At 46.4% G+C, this 15,337-nt stretch overlaps 1 protein-coding gene across 12 annotated transcripts in view; it reads left to right on the top strand.

Moving 5' to 3' along the window:
• LOC132867678 (zinc finger protein 271-like) overlaps positions 1-15,337 on the top strand; it is a 170,991-nt gene that overhangs the window by 134,363 nt on the left and 21,291 nt on the right. The window contains exon 1 of one of the 12 annotated variants that reach the window (XM_060900685.1): positions 13,324-13,443. The exons of the other annotated variants lie outside the window; for them this stretch is intronic. Within the exon in view, the coding sequence (XP_060756668.1) occupies positions 13,378-13,443 (66 nt within the window). The 5' untranslated portion in view covers positions 13,324-13,377. Of the gene's footprint in view, positions 1-13,323; positions 13,444-15,337 lie in introns of those variants that run through there. 12 annotated transcript variants of the gene reach the window in all.

The following is a 15,337-nucleotide window of genomic DNA, read 5'->3' as shown; positions in this document are numbered from 1 at the left end:
TTAGGCAGCCTCTCACGTTACTGCCTGAGGGACAGGGAGAAAACCACCGAAAAAGGTTTTAAACAAACACGAAACAAACGCAAGTCGGAAGATGACCATAAAATACTCGATAGTTACGATATAATAATTTTATGTATCGCACACAGAATTTTCGCGATATATCGAGTATATTCGATATATCGCACAGCCCTATTAGAAATACTAGTAACATCTGAAATAATGCTCAAGCAAATATTTATTTATTGTGTAATTTTAAAGTAATTATTCATGAAGAATCACATAAAATCACAAGCCCAGGTAGTCATTAACATAGGTCCTCCCATAACTACTTCTAAGCATGGTCAGCTTCCTCTATTACACAAGATATTATTCATCATCATAGTTTCCATCAACATTACATAATAGTCTGTTTTCCTAAATGCAGCTGAGAAAAACTGTCCCAAGTTTTCCTTGACTCTGCTGCATCCATGGCAACATGGTAGCTTCATACAACCCCCCCCCCCCCCCACACACACACACACACAAAAAGAACTTATCCATTCACACCTTACAACAACTTTCTTTTCTAAACATTGAGGATAAACAGAGAAGCATGACACTAGAGGATTTGAACAGATACTGTTAACTATAATTAATGCTGAAGTTAATATAAAACTTGTTACCACACCAACAGGCCAATGATTTTTGATACCACAAAATTTACCACAATGCGAGTTGATTTGATGCTGGGGTATGCAGTTGGTATGACATTTTACACAATCGATTTCATTTACATTAATTCACACATGCAAACAAAATATAATTTGAACATCAGTTCAGTGAGGATTGATTAGATTTGTACAGTACCGGTATATACCTGGTGTGCTATGTGCCTTATTGTGGGGAAGATGTTCCAGCCGAGCCCCCTCAGACAAGGGATGAGAGGTGTGAGAGGCACCGAAGGACTATTGGGGAGATTGTAAAACAGACAGACATTCAGCCAGAGTCTGATGTTGGACCTTTAACTGAAGCTGATTTGATGTTTTGAGTGACCTTGCTGAGGAACGGTGTTCAGACATCACATTAGACCCATGTTTTAAGAAGACATGTGAGGGTACAGTCTTTGCTCCTGCACTGGGAAAGGAGGTGTACTTGCTGCAGAATAGACTTCTGTACAGACAGAGTGAAGAGGTTTGCAGCTTATGGTCCCACAGAAGTGCAGGAAGGAAGTGCTTGAGCTTGGTCACACTATACCATGGGCAGGTCACTTGACTTACATGAAGTCTTTGCAAAGAATCAGTAAGCGGTTTTATTGGCCAGGGCTTTGTGAAGAGTTTCTGTAAGTCCTGTCCTCAGTGTCAGGTGGTAAATGTTTTAATCATGCCCGTTTAATTCCCCTATATACCCCGTATACACTCCATTTGAGAGAATTAGGGTGGACATAGTTGGACCTTTGGAGAGGAGTAGATCAAGAAATAGGTTTGTCTTGGTCATTTGCAACTATGCTACAAGATACCCTGAAGCCTTTCCTTTTAGAGAAGTCACTGCCATGCTCCAGCTCTTCTCTAGAGTTGGTATACCCAATGAGGTGCTAACAGACCAAGGCCCCAACTTTATGAGCAAGACCCTAAAGCAAGTTTATTTAATATCCTTTTTATTGTCATTGCACAATGTACAACGAAATTCTATTGCTCTAGTGGATCATATAAAAAGACATAAAAACATAAATGGGTCATAAACACACAAACAAATTATTTATTATTATTATTAGTAGTAGTAGTATAGTAGTAATAAAACACCATAAGACAATAAAAGGTGAGGTAAAAGCCATAAATGGGGGACAATCACAAGAACAGTAAATAAAGTGCATATTTCACAGGACTGATCATATTGCACATCCAAAGACATATTGCACACCCCAAAAGATCAGTTCTTAGAGTTTAGTTCTCTAAGAGCACTTGGATAAAAACAGTTCTTAAGTTTGGAGGTGTGAGTTTTTAAGGACGTGAAGCACCTCCCAGAGGAGGGCAACAGAATGGAAAGATGGTAACCAGGGTGTGATAAGTCTCTAATGATGGTTGTGCGGTGGAAGCACCATGTCCTGTAGTTCAGAGGCGGTGATGTGACATCAGGAGTCCTGAGTAAGTCGCTGGCAGAGGAGCTCAATTGCTTCTTTGCTCACTTCGAATCTCTGCAGTGACACTCACTTACTCTAGCCCTGCCCCCACCCCCATCAGATTCCAGCACCCCTCCACTGGAGGAGCAGGAGGTGAGGTGTGTGCTCCAGGCAGTGAACCCCAGGAAGGCTGCCGGTCCGGACGGAGTACCTGGCAAGGTGCTCATAGCATGTACCCACCACCTGTCCTACATCCTCTGCAGGATCTTCAACCTCTCGTTGGCTCAAGCAGTCATCCCTACCTGCCTGAAGTCAGCCATAATAATTCCCATCCCAAAAGAGTCACCCATAACCAGCCTCAATGACGACCACCCTGTTGCCCTCACCCTGGTAATTATGAAGTGCTTTGAGAGACTGGTCCTTCAGCACATCAAAGACTGTCTCCCCCCCCCCCCACACTCAACCCCCACCAGTTTGCATACCGGGCGAACAGATCTACGGAGGACACCATCGCCATAGCTCTGCACACTGTGTTGAGCCATCTGGAACAGCAGCAGAGCTATGCAAGAATGCTCTTCGTAGACTACAGCTCGGCATTTAATACGATCTCCCGGACATTCTGATCACAAAGCTTGACATTTTAGGCCTCCCCCCTCTCATGTGCACCTGGATTAAGGACTTGTTGACTAATAGGCCCCAGACTGTGAGACTTGGGCCCCCACCTTTCCTCCACACGTACACTGAGCACCCGTTCACGACAGGGCTGCGTGCTGAGTCCCTTCCTGTACTGTCTCTACACCTATGACTGTAGTCCAGTTCACGGCGACAACATGATCATCAAATTTGCTGATGACACCACAGTGGTTGGGCTGATCTCAGATGGAGACAAGACAGCCTACAGGGAGGAGGTTCAGAGGCCCGCGACCTGGTGCTCAGTAAACAACCTGACTCTAAACACTACAAAGACAAAGGAGATCATTGTGGACTTGAGGAGGAAGAAAAGTGACCACCTCCCCCTCTACATCAACGGTGAGTGTGTGGAGAGGGTTCATGATTTCAGATTCCTGGGAGTCCTGATGACCTCTCCTGGACAATCAATATCTCAGCTGTTATAAAGAAGGCTCAGCAGCATCTACACTTCCTGAGAGTCCTCAGGAAGAACAGTCTAGACCAGAAGCTGCTGCTGGCCTTCTACTGTTCCTCCATTGAAAGCTTGCTGATGTACTGCTTGTCCACCTGGACCGGGAGCTGCACTGCTGCAGACAGAGGGAGGCTTCAGAGGACAGTCGCAGCAGTGCAGAGGATTGTTGGCTGCCCTCTCCCCTCCCTGACAGACATGTACACCACCCGGTGCATCAGCAGAGCTCGGAGCATCATTAAGAACAATTCACATCCTGCCTCCCAGCTTTGAGCTGTTTCCTTCTGGGAGGCGCTACAGATGTATTAAAACAAGGACTACTAGAATGAAAAACAGCTTCTTCCCAAGAGCCATCACCGTATTGAACTCTAAGAGAAAACAAATATAATTTCGACATTATGCAAGACATCTGTCACTGTTGCTTTTACATTCTGTGCAATACAAATAATTTATTATTTATTCTGTACATAGCCATCCATATTCATACTTGGATATAAGACACTTTTTTTTTTTTTTTTTATACGTATTTCAATTTTTGTAATGTTTGTGTGAGGATTTAAGATTTTTTTTTTTTTTTTGCACTGGAAAGGGAGAAGCTTCTAATTTTGTTATACAATTGATTGTAAAATGACAATAAAGGGCATTCTATTCTATTCTAGGTTGTTCATGGAGCACCACTCTGTTAGTCTGCGGACCTCATCCCTGTATGCAGATTCAACACCATTGTGTATCAGACCAACTACAGTAGTGTCATCTGCAAATTTAATAATGGTATTTGTGCTATAGGTTGGTATGCAGTCATGTGTATAAAGGGAAAACAGGAGAGGACTCAGTATGCATGCACCCTTGCAGGGCCCCAGTATTGATTGTCAGAGAGGAGGAGTGATAAGTCCCCATCCTGACAACCTGAGAACGGTTGGTTAAAAAGTCTCTGATCCAGCTGCACATGTGCTGATCCACGCCCAGGTCCAGCAATTTGTTCTCCATTCTGCTGGGTATGATAAGATGGCCTTTATTGTCATTGCACAATCACCCATACAATGAAATTGACTTGCCACAACTGAAGTTGTATTAAAAACATACATAAAAGCGAGAACATATAAAAATACATAACAAGAACACACAAAAACAAAATATTGGTCATGTCATGAAAATGGAACAAATAAATAAGATCACGGTAGTCAAGTTATTGCACTTCATAAAAATAGCAAAGAACATTTTAGCAACCCATGTGTGTATTAAGTGTCCTCACAGCCCATGGAAAGAAGCTGTTTTTCAGGCTGTTTCTTCTACTCTTTATGCTCCTGTACCTCGTTCCAGAGGGCAGCAGGCTGAGCAGGCGGTGTCCGGGATGGAGGTGGTCACAAATGATCTTCCTGGTTCTGGAGAGGCATCAAGAGTTAGCGATGTCATCTAGGGAGGGCAGAGGACAGCCAATTGTCTTTTCAGTTGACCTTATCACCCTCTGCAGCTTTTTCTTGTCAGCCTCTGTGCAGCCAGCATACCACACCGTGATGGAGAAAGCCAGCACACTCTCGATGGTGGAGTGGTAGAAGGTCACCAATGGCCTCTCCTCCAGTCTGTTCCTTCTGAGGACTCTCAGGAAGTGGATTCGCTGTTGGGCCTTCCTCACCATGGCTGTTGTGTTAGCTGACCAGGCGAGGTCCTCAACCAGGAGAGGTCCTCAATTTAAAGGTGCGGACCACCTCCATGCAGTCTCCATTGATGTAGAGGGGAGTGGGGTCAGCTTTGTGCCTCCTGAAGTCCATGACCACCTCCTTTCTTTTCTTGGTGTTGAGAGCCAGGTTGTTTTTGGCACACTACTCTGCCAGCTGTTGCACCTCGTCCCTGTAGGCCGACTCGTCCCCTCCAATTATGAGCCCCACTTAGGTGGTGTCATTCGCAAATTTAATTATTGTGTTGGTGGGGTGGGTGGGAGTACAGTTGTGGCAGCGGGGGCATGGCCAAGCAGCAATCTGTGAATGGAGGGCGGGGTCAGGGAAGGTAAGTGGCTAAGTCATTCCACCTGCTGTCAATTAATGCGTGCGTGCGTGTGTGTGTGTGTGTGTTTTACAGGGATGGAGCATAAAAGGGGAGAGAGAAAGAGCAGAGAAAAGGGGCCCCCTCCTGACCACAACGCATGTGTACATGTTGAGTGAGTGAAAGTTGAAAAGCTCAATAAAGTGTTTGTGTGTGAACATCAACTCTCACCTGCCGTGCTTTTGTGCTGCACCCACATCAGGAACTGCTACAGTGGTGCCGAAACCCGGGAGCACAGAAGGGAACCACCCCATGGAGTCCTCCCCATTCGAAGCGCTCATCCTTGCCCTTGCTACCGCCCAGCAGAACCAGCATCAAGTGCTGATCACCCTCCAAAAGGAACAAGAGCAACGCTTCGAAGCCTTGATGCTGGCCCAGCAGGAAGATCGCCAGGCATTCCGGCACCTGCTCAGCATCAGCAGGGGCGTCGACCACCGCTGCCAGCACCCTCACGAAGATGGGACTGCAGGATGATCCAGAAGCATTCCTCGCCCTCTTCGAGCAAGCAGCCGAGGCGTGGGGGTGGCCGCTGGAGCAGTGCGCGGCACGCCTCCTCCCGGTCCTGACTGGCAAGGCGCAGCTCGCAGCACAAGCAGCTCCCTGCTGACAGCTGACTGATGTATGCTGACCTGAGGAGAGTCATCCTACAGCGGGTCGGCCGCTCCCCGGAACAACATCTCCAGCACTTCCGGACGCTGGCGTTGGAGGTCAGCCGGCCATTTGCATTTGGCCAGCAACTCCGGGACGCCTGCCGTTGGTGGCTGAGGGCGGAAGACCGCGATGCTGATGAGATCATCGATCTGGTGGCACTGGAACAGTTTATCTCTCGACTTCCGGAAGGAACAGCGGAATGGGTCTAGTGTCATCACCCGGCGTCGCTGGAATGAGCCATCGAGCTGGTGGAGGACCATCTGGAGGCGGCTCCAACGACAGGCAGACAAGGTGCCTCTCCTTGCTTCTCTTCTCTCTCCCTCTTGTCCCCCCTCCCCACCCCATTCCCCTGCCACAGAGGCTGTGGCTGGCTCCTCCCCAGCCAGCCCATTGCACCCGTGGTGTCCTCCCATCTCCCTCTTCCATGTCTGTGTGGTCTCCACCTCAGGTGAGTGACACCCATAACACCAGTGCAGAGGGAAAGCCTGGGCCGGTGTGCTGGCGCAGCGGGGAATCGGAGCATCTCCAGAGTCAGAGCGCCGCAAGGGAGGTGGGAGCTGTAATCCGGATCCCCGATGCGCCAGAAACCGCCCCCGATTGGGCCTGAACGTATCGCATACGAGTAAGTGTTCAAGGGGATACATATCACGCTTTGGTGGATTCCGGTTGTAATCAGACCTCAATTCACCAATGCCTGGTGCAAGGTGAGGCACTGGAGAGAGTACAAGCGATGAAGGTGTTGTGTGTGCGCACAGGGATGTTCACAATTATCCCTTAGTGTCTGTCCGTATTCTTTTCCGGGGCCAAATGCATAAAGGCGGCGGTTAGTCATCGTCTCACCCACTCGTTGATTTTGGGTACTGATTAGCCAGGGTTTAAAAACTGATGGAATATTTAACACGTAGTGGGTCCTGCACTAGTTGGTCATGGGAAGATCCCGGTGTGGCATTGACTGGAGAAGCTGTCACAGAGCCGTCTACGTCAACACCGCATCAGAGTGAGGAGCAGCCCGCTCCTCCTCCCTCTCTCAGGGATTCCCTTGGGGATTTCCCATTAGAGCAGTCGCGAGACAAGACTCTGCGGCATGCGTTTGACCAAGTGAGAGTAATTGATGGTCAAACTCTTCAGCCAAGTGCGGCACCGACCTTCCCTTATTTTACTGTTATTTAAGATAGATTGTACCGAGTGACGCAGGACACTCAAACTAGTGAACGAGTGACCCAGTTGTTAATCCCAAAGAGCTGTAGGGAACTCCTATTCCATGCGGCTCACTTTAATCCCATGGCTGGACACTTGGGGCAAGATAAAACACTAGCCCGAATAATGGCCTGGTTCTATTGGCCAGGGATTCGCAGAGATGTCCGTCGGGTGTGTGCGGTGTGCTGCAAATGCCGATTAGCAAATCACGCAGCCAATGCGCGGATCACCCGTTGGTATCTCGCCCTTCAGCCATTTAAGTTCGAGGTGATCTACAGGCCGGGGGCACAGACGGTGGTGGCGGACTTCCTGTCCCGTCGGAGGGGGAGTCAGCTTCAGGCCGGACAGTTCCCCGGCCTGAGTTGGGCGGTGTGGGTATGTGGCAGTGGGGGCGTGGCCAAGCAGCAGTCTGTGAATGGAGGGCGGGGTCGGGGAAAGTAAGTGGCTAAGTCATTCCACGTGCTGTCAATGTGCGTGTTTGTTTGTTTGTTACAGGGATAGAGTATAAAAGGAGGGAGAGAGCAGAGAAAAGGGGCTCCCTCCCAACCACAACGCATGCGTGCGTGTTGAGTGAGTAAGTGAAAGCTGAAAAGCTCAATAAAGTGTTTGTGTGTGAACATCAACTCTCGCCTGCCGTGCTTCTGTGCTCCACCCACATCAGGAGCTGCTACAACAGTCATGGGTGTAGATGGTATACAGAAGAGGACTCAGCACACAGCCTTGTGAAGAGTCAGTGCTAAGCGTGAGGGTGGAGGAGCTGTGGGTACCAATCTTGACAGTCTGTGGGCGGTTTGTAAGAAAGTCTTTGATCCAGGCACAAGTGGCTGGGGGAAAGTCCAGGGCAGCCAGCTTGTCTACAAGGATGTCAGGGATGATGGTATTAAAAGCCGAGCTGTAATCAACGAAGAGCATCCTTACGGTGGTCCCCGGCTGTTCCAGGTGGCTCAGAGCAGTGTGGAGGGCTGTGGAAATTGCATCATCAGTAGATTGGTTTGCTCTGTATGTGAAATTGATATGGATCAAAGGCAGGAGGGAGGCAGTCTTTAATGTGATGTGACCTTAGTCAGTCAAAGCATTTAGCGACTACTGGTGTCAAGGCAATGGGTCTGTAATCACTGAGATTGCTGGTGGTTGAGTTTTTGGGGATGGGGATTATAGTAGCCGACTTGAGACAAGGTGGGACAGTGGCATGTGTCAGGGAGAGATTAAAGGTCTTTGTGAAGACTGCTGAGAGCTGGTAAGCACAGAATTTGAGTACTTCACCAGGTACTCCATCTGGTCCAGCAGTTTTCCTTGTGTTCACAGATCTGAACACATGCCTCACTTGATGTTCCTGGAAAGTGTGTGAGAGCTTGTGGCCTGTGAGGGGTGTGTGACTGTGCGAGGCCTCATTGCCTCAAAGAGGGCAAAGAAATGGTTTAATTCCTCTGCCAGTGAGGCGTTGGCACTGATGGTCACAGAGGTGTTGTCTTTATAGTTTGTAAGGTGTTTTAGTCCCTGCCACACTTCACGTGGGTTGTTGTTTGACAGATGGTCCTCCATCTTCCTTTTGTAGGCCTCCTTTGCACTTTTAATGCCCTTCCTTAAATCTGCTCTCGCCGTGCTGTACAGGGCCTTGTCACCTGTCCTGAAGGCAGAGTTACGGGCCCTCAGGAGTGACTGAACTTCATTTGTCATCCAGGTTTCTCTGTTTGGATAAACACGAATGTGCTTGTCCACCATGACATTATCCATACAAAACTTGATGTAAGACAAAACAGTGTCAGTAAAGCCCTGTAAGTCCTGTTGTTCAAGGGTATCCCATTCTGTGACAGCAAAGCAGTCCTGCAGCTTGGAGAGTGCACCCTCCAGCCAGGTTTTTAGTCTTTATGACCAGCTTAGTTTTCTTTCTGAGGGGAGTGTATGCAGAGATGAGGAGCAGTGAGAGATGGTCAGACAGACCCAGATGTGGGAGGGGGACTGCTCTGTAAGCATGCTTCAGATTAGAATAGACATGGTCCAGTGTGTTAATCCCTCTGGTGGAGCACTGTACATACTGTACAAATTTGGGAAGGACAGTCTTTCTTTAAGCATGCTTGATTAAAATCCCCAGCAAATGATTTGTACTCCCTCAGGATGAACTTGCTGCTGTCTATTAACAATGTCATGTAGGTGGGCGAGAGCTATGCTAATGTTAGCATTTGGTGGAATATAAACAGCAGTAATGAGTACCACTGTCAGCTCTCTGGGCAGATAAAAAGGTCTGCAAACGACGGTCACTGCTTCTATGTCAGGAGAGCAATGGGTGTGTGTGATCTTACTGTTTGTACACCAGTCATTGTGAACATACACACACAGTCCCCCTCCTCTGCTCTTACCGGAGTCTCCGTTGCTGTCGTAGCGATGAGCGGTACGGCCCGCTAGCTGTACTGTAGTATCCGGGATCAGTTGATGTAGCCAGGTCTCCGTGATGATCAGCACACAACAATCACGAACAGAGGGGTTTACTGCAAGATATAATTCCAGCTCGTCAATCTTGTAAATGAAGGATCTTGCATTGGTCAAGAAGATGCTGGGTAATGGGGGTTTGAATGGCTACTTCCTTAGCCTGGTTAGGAGGCCCGCTCGGCAACTCCGCTTCTGCTTGCGCTCCCTCCACCGCCTGCGCCACTTGTAGGGGCCGACAACAATCCACGGAAACGCTGGAGCTCTTGCTATGTCTAGCAGAATATTGTGGGTCCGCTGGAAGTCGTTCGTGACTGCAATCTGGCATTGTAGTCCAATGTTCAGGAGTTCTGTGTGACTGTAGACGTGTGTGGCATGACACCATGTTCTAAAGCACACTGCACATACAAACAATACTAGTGCATTACACATTGACGGAGAGCTGAGAGCCGCAGTGTCTGTGCTTGCCGCCATCTCGCTTGTATAACAGTGAAAAACGATCATGTTAAATGCTGAGCTAAAGTCCAGAAACGGCATCCTCGCATATGCTTTAGGGTGTTCCAGATGGAACAGATTGGTATGTAGTGCTGTTCTAATGGCATCTTCTGTTGACCTGTTTACTCTATATGCGAACTGGTGCTTGTCCAGGGTGGGTGGGAGAGCTGCTTTGATATAACTCAAGACCAGCTTCTCAAAACACTTGATAACAGTGGGGGTAAGAGCAGCTGGTCTGAAGTCATTTAGGCTGCTAATACAGTATATGTCGTCTTAGGTACGGTATGGGCACAATAGTGGCAGACTTCAGACATTTTGGGACAGTGCATAGAGACAGGGAAAGATTAAAGATTTTGCATAATACCTCTGCCAGTTGGTCTGTGCAGTCTCTGAGTGCTCTCCCTAGTATACTATCGGGACCAGCAGCTTTCCTGGTGTTCACACCACGGAGCACTCTCCTGACATCATCAGTGTTGACATTCAGTGTCAGTGACCGCTGTTGGTATCAGCTTCTTCCTAGTCTCTGCATCACCCACCTCAAATCGAGCAAAGAAATGATTCAGCTCCTCTTCAAGAGAATCACTGCTGCTTATCACCTCTGCCTTTGTACTTAGAAAGTCATTCAGAACCTCACCATGTCTGCTGTGGGTCTCCACCACTGAAGTATCCCTCTATCCTCTGCCTGTAGTCTGCCTTGGCCCTCCTGATGGCTCTCTTGAGAGTGCACCGTCCTGGCAGTGCTGTAGGGATTGTTGTTTTCAGATCTAAAGGCAGAGTTGCACTCCAGCAATATTCGAGGGGAGAAATTTAGTGTAAAGGCGGCAGTTAATCCTCGCCTTACCCACTCAATAATTTTGGGGACTAATTGGTCGGGATTTCGGGAATTAATGACTCATTTAGTGAAGAGTGGGTCCTGCCATAGTTCAGCAGGGGGAGGTCCCGGTGTGGGATTGGCGGGAGCAGCTGTCACAGAGCCGTCTACGTCATCTCCGTGTCAGAGCGAGGAGCAGCAGGCTCCTCCTCCCTCTCTCGGGGAATCCCTCATGGATTTCCCATTGGAACAGTCGCGAGGCGAGACTAGACTCTGCGGCATGCGTTTGACCAAGTGAGAGTAATTGATGGTCAAACGTTCCAGCCAAACTTCCCCTATTTCTCCATTATGAGAGAGAGATTATACCGAGTGACGCAGGACACTCAGACTAAGGAGACGGTCTCACAGCTTTTGATTCCAAAGAGCCACCGGGAATTGGTTTTCCAGGCGGCTCACTTTAATCCCATGGCTGGATCGACTAGGCACGGCTCGCTTTTATTCGATACTGGATCTGACAAAAGGTTATTGGCAGATCCCCTTGACTCCATTATCCCGAGAAAAAAATGGCATTTTCCACACCATTTGGCTTACACCAATTTGTCACACTTCCTTTTGGGCTGTTTGGGTCACCCACTACGTTCCAGTGGCTTATGGATAGGGTCCTCCACCCCCATGCCACCTATGCGGTCGCATACTTGGATGACATTTATAATCTATAGTAATGACTGGCAGCGGCATTTGCAACATCTGAGGGCCGTCCTTAGGTCGCTGAGGCGAGCAGGTCTCACGGCCAACCCGAAGAAGTGTGCGATTGGGCGGGTGGAAGTACTTGTATCTGGGCTTCCACTTGGACAATGGGCAGGTGCGTCCCCAAATTAATAAGACCGCAGCGATTGCGGCCTGCCTGAGGCCCAAGACCAAAAAGGGGGCGAGACAGTTCCTGGGGCTGGCTGGCTACTATCGTAGGTTTATACCCAATTATTCGGACGTCACCAGCCCGCTGATTGATCTCACTAAAAAGGGGGCACCAGATCCGGTCCAGTGGACGGAGCAATGCCAGCGGGCTTTCTTTGAGGTGAAGGCTGCACTGTGTGGGGGGCCACTGTTACACTCCCCTGACTTTTCTCTTCACTTTATGTTGCAGACGGACACGTCGGACAGAGGGCTGGGGCCGGTTTTGTCCCAGGAGGGAGAGGATTGCCCCATGCTGTATATCAGCAGGAAGCTGTCAGTGCGTGAGGGGCGCTACAGCACCATAGAAAAGGAGTGCCTAGCCATCAAGTGGGTGGTCCTTGCCCTCTGCTACTACCTGCTTGGACACCCTTTCACCCTCTGTTTGGACCACTCGCCCTTCCAGTGGCTCCACCGCATGAAGGATGCCAACGCACGGATCACCCGTTGGTATCTGGCACTCCAGCCCTTTAACTTCAAGGTGATCCACAGGCCAGGGGTGCAGATGGTCATGGCGGACTTCCTCTCCCGTCAAGGGGAGGGAGTCAGCTGCAGGCCGGACAGCTGCCCTGCCTGAGTCGGGCGGTGGGGGTATGTGGCAGCAGGGGCGTGGTCAAGTGTCGGTCTGTGACCGGAGGGCGGAGTCAGGGAAGGTAAGTGGCAGAATCACTACACCTGATGTTAATTAACCTGTGTTTGTGTCTCTTCCCAGCGACCACGCCCTATATAAGGAGAGCAGAGGAAGAGAGCTCTCTCCCCAACCAGAAGGCTGATGTGTGTGTGCGTGTGTCTGAGTGTCTGGGAGAGTGAATACACTGAAAAGTGGTATAATAGAGTTTTTGAAAACTCAGTTCTGGCCTGCCGTACTTCTGTGCTCCACCCACCCGTGCAAAGTTCTACACAGTTCATTCACGTTCATTCCAGCATCCACTTCCTGGTTCCGGGGGGAAACCGAAGGACCATAACATTCACTGTAAATAGGCATGTTTGGCGGGGAACTGAGGGAATGGTCCATTTTTAGAAGGGGTATTTTCCCCTTCTAAAAAATAGCCATATTTTACATATTTACAGCCATTACAATATTTAGCATATTACAGCCATTTCTGTAACTGTACAGAAATGTTTTGAATGAAAAATTATTTTCTTGTTTTTGTTTTCTTATTTGAGTCATTATTTTGTGAGAATTGACATTGAGTTCATTGATTATTGTGAATGGTGTAAGCCAGTTTGGAGGGGTTACAGCTAGCTTTAGGCTGTATTAAGCCTCATCGCCTCAGTAAGGCATGTCTGTAAGGTGGTGAAAAGTTTGTGCAAGGTTCTTTAGCAGCATTGCCTAGCAACTTTATGGCTATTTTTTTGTATTGTTTTTATTTTGCCTTTTTTTTCCTGACATTTTTTGTTATTGCACTGTTTATATTTGCACCTTTTCAAGAAAAAAATATTTTAAAAAAGACAGTTAAAAAAAAGGTGCACTTTGATTGGAAAATGGTTTCTGCCTCTTTCATTGACTCATCCGCCAATCATTGTTGGGGTTCACCCAGTCGGAAACGGTCAACTTGCTTCTCGAGACCCCCGATGCCTTCGTGCCCCTCGGATCCGGGACGAAATACCGCGAGAGAAACAGACAGGAAAACCAGAAAGGTTTCACATGCCAGTTTATTCACACAGTCACTTCGTTGAAATGAAAACATTCTTGAAAACATCTTATAGCATCCATTTATCTCTGTGTTTGTTTTGTCTTCATATATATATATATATATATATATATATATATATATATATATATATATATATATGATGTGTGTGTGTATATATGTGTGTGTGTGTGTGTGTGTGTATATATATATATATATATATATATATATATATATATATATACACACACATATATACACACACACATACATATACACACACACATCATATATATATATATATATATATATATATATATATATATATATATATATGTGTGTGTGTGTGGTGTGTGTGCGTCTGTGTAGAAATGCGTGTGTGTGGGATGTCAACCTATGACATCAGCTATGTTCGTCTCCTTACTTGCGTGCAATTGAGGGGACCTTGATCTGAAAATAATAATCTCCATCAGTGTGTGTATAAATCTTGAACCAATCATAATATATTTCTGATCATATGACATGATAGCAAGGTACAGACAGATTTTAAAAGTCTCTGCTTACGTACACCCCTTCAGGTCAGATATAACATAGGGCATGGAATTTTTAAACACAGATAATGTCTCGTCTACGGAGTCTATTCAAAGAAGGTCAAATACATCAGTTTACACAAAAAAGGATCTAATAGCTAACATAATTTCTTAACACATGAATGTGTGCTAAGTCAGTAAATTACATCTTGATTTCATTAGTTTTTTAGTTAAGTCTTAACTAAAATAACATATGTCTTTAACAATGTTAAAACAAATAATGTTATAAGAAAATAAACAAAAAAATAAGAGCAAACTTAAACAAGAAAGTCATACGAAACATAAGAAAAATGAGAATATGTCTGAAAGAGAAAACAAACAACTAACAGGATTCAGAATTAAACATAACTAAATTAGGTTAATGCTTTTAAACTAAAACCCTTAGAATCATAAAGTCTTAACAATAATTATAATGTAATTATGAAACTAACTTAAAACTATAAAACTAACATTAATCACGAAATGCATCGATTAAATCCAAATCACTACCATAGTATATGCAATAGTCCAAAAAAGGATCTTTAAAACAGCTCTAAAACCTAAGTCTTAACTAACATGAATTACTTAATTCAGATTCAAAGTGAGTGTGTGGGTCGATCTGACATCAGAACAGACCTTGGCGGATCTTTCAGACACATCTCTGATCAAAAATACACATTCATATCAAAATAAACAAAATGTTCCCAAACAATGTCCAGCCGAAACATAAGGTCATTTCAACTAATAATATAATTTTGTCACAGAATAATTTGCTAAATTCTTGGCCAAGAATTAATACTTAACTAAACCTATATATAACCTACATATAATAAAATTTAACCTAACAATTCCCCCCCTTTAATACTAATTACAGTATTAACTAGATTTTAATTAGATTAGTGTTACACCCTAGCAGGACGATAATGTACATTGTTTTCTCTCTGCAGGGGTTTGCGGGTAAGACTATTTATCATCTTATGCATTCTGTCCATTAAGCATTTCAAAATGCAAGGTCCCAGGAAAATAAACAAGAGAAAAATCACCACTACAGGGATACACATAGAAAGAATAGCAGACCATTTACCAAACAGTCTAGAAAACCACACCCACCCTGCCGTATCCCCATGTTCATCATGCTCTAGTTGTTGAGCGATCTGTTTCATTTGATGTACGGCTGCACCTATTTCACCATCTGGGATATCATTAGTAGGAATAAAGGTGCAACAGCTGTCTCCGACCATAGCACAAACACCCCCCTTTTCTGCTAACAAAATATCAAGAGCCATACGATTTTGAGTAGTCATTAGACGCAGGGCGGTTAGCTCAGTCCTA

The sequence above is a fragment of the Neoarius graeffei genome, chromosome 19, assembly GCF_027579695.1.
Source record: "Neoarius graeffei isolate fNeoGra1 chromosome 19, fNeoGra1.pri, whole genome shotgun sequence".
In the NCBI taxonomy this organism is placed as follows: Eukaryota; Metazoa; Chordata; class Actinopteri; order Siluriformes; family Ariidae; genus Neoarius; species Neoarius graeffei.
This window is presented reverse-complemented; position numbering and strand designations above follow the sequence as displayed.